General features: G+C 62.1%; 1 protein-coding gene across 1 annotated transcript; it reads left to right on the forward strand.

The window, feature by feature from the left end:
* Nucleotides 1-72: 72 nt before the first annotated feature.
* Nucleotides 73-5,148, forward strand: RHTO_07065 (retrotransposon polyprotein; the record flags this gene model as incomplete). The annotated part of the gene is made up of 2 exons (XM_016420723.1): nucleotides 73-1,966; nucleotides 2,069-5,148. The coding sequence occupies 2 exons, from the start codon at nucleotides 73-75 to the stop codon at nucleotides 5,146-5,148; spliced, it is 4,974 nt and encodes a 1,657-aa protein (XP_016269199.1).
* Between the last annotated feature and the right edge of the window lie 55 nt (nucleotides 5,149-5,203).

Consider the following 5,203-nt stretch of genomic DNA (forward strand, 5'->3'; position numbering starts at 1 on the left):
GCTCCGCCAGACTCGTCCGCAACCTCCGACGAACCTCGTCCTCGGTCCCCCCTCAGAGCTCCGAGACCGTCGATGCCGTTCGGCACCTTCGTGAAAGACGACAATCCCGTCGTCGCCACGTCGCTGGACTCGTACCTTGACAACCCAGACAGCCTGAGCTGGAAAGACCGCGCGTCGCTGCTGCCGAAGACGGACGAGTACCCAGGCTGGGATGGCAATCCGTCGAAGCTGTTGAAGTACTTGCAGACGATGGACGTGTTCATTCGCGTCAACCAGATCCCCGAGAGGATCCTCCTCGCGAAGTTCCGCTCAAAGCTGTCCGGCGAAGCCGAGCAGTTCTACAGCCTCCGAGTTGGCGAACCCCCCATGCCCAACTCGTGGGAGGAGTGGAAAGACGCCTTCCGCGAGCGCTTCCTCGGCCGGAACTGGCAGCGAGAGATGCAGGAGAAGTACCGCGCGATGCAGTACACGGGCGAAGACCCCAACAGCTGGCTCGAGAAGTTCATCAATGCCATCCGTTCCGTCCAGCCCAATGCTTCGGGCGACGAGATCCAGCAAGCCGTCCAGCTTCGCATTCCCCAGCAGATGGCGATGAATCTTGAAGCCCTCCGAGGCCGCCAAGGGTCCGTCTCCCTGACGCAGTTCATGCGGAACTTTGAGGAGATGGCGACCCTGCAATTCCCGCATGGCTTCAGGCGTAGCAACCCGTCTCGCAACCCGACGACCTCGGACTCCTCCTCGAACCGTCCGCGTCCCTCGGACCCTCGAAGGACCGTGCCCAGCTCTGGTGCCGCACGTCCCGCTCAGTCCGCCCCCGCAAGTCGTCCCGCTCAGGCCTCCGCAGGCGGATCCGGACCAACTCCTCGCCGATGTTACATCTGCCAGTCGACGAGCCACATCTCCACCTCGTGCCCTCAGAGGCCCGCGGTAGCAGCGTTGGCGGATGGCGAAGATGAGCAAGTAGCTGAGGAGAGCGAAGAAGCGGCGCCTGAGGAAGCGCAGTGGGAGTCGTCTGATGAGGGCGAAGTCAACCACGACTTCAACATCGAAGCGCTCTCCTCCGACTCCTACTACTGGCTTGAGAACTCGCCGGAGCGGCTTGAACGCTTTGGCTGGCTTGACTTGGCGTGTCGACCACCCACGGACTCGCTCAGCGCACCCGAAGCCGTCGCCCACCCTCTCGACTACGTCCTCGCCCTCGACGCTCCTCTCGGCTTCCGAGCGCTCGACACGGCGGTTCTGTCAATCGGGCAAGGAGTCGAAGCTGCGACGGACGAGCTGGCAACCTCAGGCGCACCGGTGCTTGTCTCGACGAAGCAGGCCCTCCGACTCTCCTCGTCGGTCCAAACCTCGGACGCTCCGATGCGAACGAAGGCAGTGAGGGCTGGACATGCCCACACCACGGCGCTCTCGCTCACCACTCGCGTGTTGATCAACGGCAACCCCGTCACAATCTTCCTCGATACCGGCGCCGGACCCTCCGTCGCCGACGCCCGCGCTCTCGACCAAGTCGACGTCGGCTGGCGGACAAGGCTGCAGCCTATGCCTCACAAGACGTCGTTCACGGCGTTCGGCAGCAAGCTGAGCCCGCTCGGCGTCGTCAAAACAGCCCTCGTCTTCCCTCACCCGGCAGGCAACTTGCGCCTGAGCATTGAGTTTGCCGTTATCGAGACGGACGTCGCGCCCGTCCCGTTCATCTTTGGCATGGATTGGATGCTCGCTTACGGCGTCAACGTCATGCTCGAGCACGGCCCGTACTTCACGATCGGAAGAGCGAAGCAACGCTTCGCCATCGCTACGAAGACCGGCTTTGCGCTCCCTTACGTCGACCCAGACGAGCTTGAGGCTTGCTCAAACCGCGCCACTGTCGCAGCCGTCACCGCAGGACGGCCCACGACGGAGCCAACGGAGTTCGAAAAGGCGCTCGCCCTCGTGAAGGTCAATCCGGAGCTCAAGCCAGAGCAGCGTGAGTCGCTCTACGCTCTCCTTCGTAGTTACCCGATGGTGCTGGCGCACGGATCGAATCAGTTGGGGAACCTGACTGACGACCCTGGTTGCTCGATTCCAGTCGACCTCGACAACCTTCCTCCGCGCATCAAGCAGAACGCTTACCCAGCTTCGCCCCGCGCTCGCGAGGCAATGAAGAACTGCGTTAACGAGTTCCTCGAGCTCGGCATCATCCGCGAGTCCAAGAGCCAGTTCGCTGCGCCTGCGCTCATTGTCTTCCGTGGCGAAAAGGCTCGGCTCGTCGTCAACTACAAGGTGCTGAACTCGGTGACGACACCCGACGCGTACCCTATGCCTCGAATCGACCAGTCCCTGTACAGTCTGAAGGACTCGCTCTTCTTCTCGTCGATGGACGCTAACAAGGGCTTCCACCAGATCCCAATGAACCCGGCTCACACCGACCGCACCGCTTTCTCGACTCCCTTTGGGCAGTACGAGTACCTGCGGATGCCCATGGGCCTTCGCAACGCGCCGGCCGAGTTCCAACGACGAATGGACAAGCACTTCCACGACGAGCTGAGAGAAGGCTGGATGAACGTCTATATCGACGACCTCCTAGCGCACTCTCACACGTTCGAGGAACACCTCGCCCACCTCGAGCGCATGCTCGCTATCCTCGATGCGCACGGCTGGACGATGTCGCCCGCGAAATGCTTCCTCGGATTCTCCCAGATCCGCCAACTCGGCCACCGCGTCTCCGGCGTCCTCCTCGGCATCGACGACAACAAGATTGTCGCCGTCAAGACGTGGCCCGCGCCGACAACGGTCAAGGAGCTGCAGGTCTGGCTTGGCTTCACGGGTTACTTCCGTAAGTTCATCCCCAACTACGGCGCCATCACCCGCCCGCTCACGCGACTTCTCGGGAAGGACACGCCGTGGCAATGGACGAAGGAATGCCAGGAGGCGTTCGAGAAGCTCAAGGATCTCCTTCTGAACGCCCCGGTCCTTGGTCAGCCAGACTATCACCTTCCTTTCGAGCTCTCGACTGACGCTTCCGTCCGCGGTCTCGGCGGATGCCTCGAGCAAATTCAGCAACTTGACGGCGCTCCGCGCAAGGTTGTCATCTGCTTCATCAGCCGCCAGCTCAACGCAGCGGAAGAGAAGTACTCGATACCGCAGCTTGAGTGTCTCGCCGTCGTCTGGGCGCTGGAGAAGCTTCACGTCTTCCTCGACGGCGTGAACTTCACCGTGTGGACGGACGCGGGCGCGATGAAGACGCTTATGGACATGCAGAGCCCGTCGCGGCACATGCTGCGCTGGCAACTCGCGGTGCAGGAGTACCGCAACTTCATGAAGATCCGTCACCGCGCCGGCAAAGCGAACGGCGCCGCAGACGGACTCTCTCGCTGTCCCTTGCCGAACGACGAGTCGAACCCGGCAGCGGATCTCTCGACCGAGCCCGAACTTCGCGTCCAAGCGCTCTCGTTCGCGATGCTCGACGACTCGTTCTTTGACGCAATCCGCCAGAGCTACGCTGCCGACAAGGATTTCAGCAAGATCCACCTCGCCTTGCGTGAGTACGAGAAGGACCACAAAGCGCTCATCGCTTCTCTTCCCTCGAAGCTGAAGGCTGACTTCGAGGCCGGCAGGTTCCTCCTCCTCGACGACCTCGTCTATCGTCGGAAAGGCTCGCGCACGTCGCTCGTTGTCCTTGACAAGGACGTCCGCACGTCCGCGCTCAGCGCGTGTCACGACGAGGTCACGAGCGGCCACTTCTCCCTCGAGAAGACCTATGCCCGCTTGCAGCCGCTCGTCTGGTGGCCCGGGATGTACGACGACACGCTCGACTACTGCAAAAGCTGCGACTCCTGCCAGCGCGCGAACCACGCGACTGGGAAGCCGTACGGATTGGCGCAGACGATCAAGGAGCCGACGAAGCCCTGGGACATTATCAACATGGACTTCGTCGGACCGTTCTCCAAGGGCGGGAACGCCCAGTACGACGCTGTTCTCGTTGTAACTGACCGCTACTCTCGCCGCTGCCGTCTCATCCCTACCTTCACGGACGCCGACGCTCGCCAGACCGCCGCGCTCTTCTACACTTACGTGCTCAACGACGTGGGTGTTCCTCTCGGCATCATCTCGGACCGCGACAAGCTGTTCACCAGCGAGTTCTGGAGATGCCTCGCCCAGCTGTGTGGCTACAAACTCCAGCTCTCGACCTCCTACCATCCGCAAACCGATGGCCTGGCCGAACGCTACGTCCGCACGCTCGAAGACTCCTTGCGACGCTTCGTCGCGTTCGAACCCGTCTGGACAGACGAGAGCGGATTCTCGCACGACTGGACTGAGCTCCTTCCCGGGCTCGAGTTCGCGATCAATTCGTCGAGACACGCCACGCTCGGCAAGAGCCCCTTCGAGGTCGAGCGAGGCTACATTCCCCGTTCGATCTACATGCTCATGAAGAGCAAGATGCCGTCTCTCTCGCTCGAGCCGGCGTCCGAGTCTTTCGCCAACATGCTGCTCGCCTCGCAAGAGCGCGCTGCCTCGTGCATCGCTGACGCCGTCGCATACGCGCAGAAGCGGTGGGACGAGAAGCACGTCGAGCCGCCATTCGAAGTTGGAGACGAGGTGCTTGTCTCGACCAAGCACTTCCAGTTCAAGGGCGAGCGCAAGCTCATCCCGCCCTACGTCGGGCCGTTTGCCGTGCTCGAAAAGGTCGGACCAAACGCCATCCGCGTCGCCTTGACGGGAGAATACGCGAGGAAGCACCCAGTCTTCCCCGTCTCTCTCTGCAAGCCTTACCACCGCACCGAAGCCGAACGCTTCCCCGGCCGCCGCGAACCCGCTCCTCCGCAACCCGACCTCGTCGACGGCGTCCCGCAGTGGGTCGTGGAGAAGGTGCTCGACCAGCGCGCCGTGAAGCCAAGGCGAGGGCAGAAGGACAAGACGAGGAAGAAGGAGTTCCTCGTCAAGTGGGAAGGGTACCCGGAGAAGTACAACCGTTGGGTACTCGAGGACGACCTCCAGAACGCGAAAGAAGCCTTGCAGGACTACTTCGAGTCTCGCAGGCTGTCGAAGCGTAAGGAGGATGTCGAAGAGGAGGAAAGGCCGAAACAAGCGACCTTCGCAAACGGCGAAGTCCCTCTCGAGGCGACGCCGCACATGTACACGCGTTCGCGTGCACAGAAGTCGCCTTGAGGACAAGGCGAAGCTTTAAGGGCCGGCAGATGTCAGCGCGCAGCCCGTTGCCGCC

This window comes from Rhodotorula toruloides (genome assembly GCF_000320785.1).
Source record: "Rhodotorula toruloides NP11 unplaced genomic scaffold Scaffold55, whole genome shotgun sequence".
In the NCBI taxonomy this organism is placed as follows: Eukaryota; Fungi; Basidiomycota; class Microbotryomycetes; order Sporidiobolales; family Sporidiobolaceae; genus Rhodotorula; species Rhodotorula toruloides.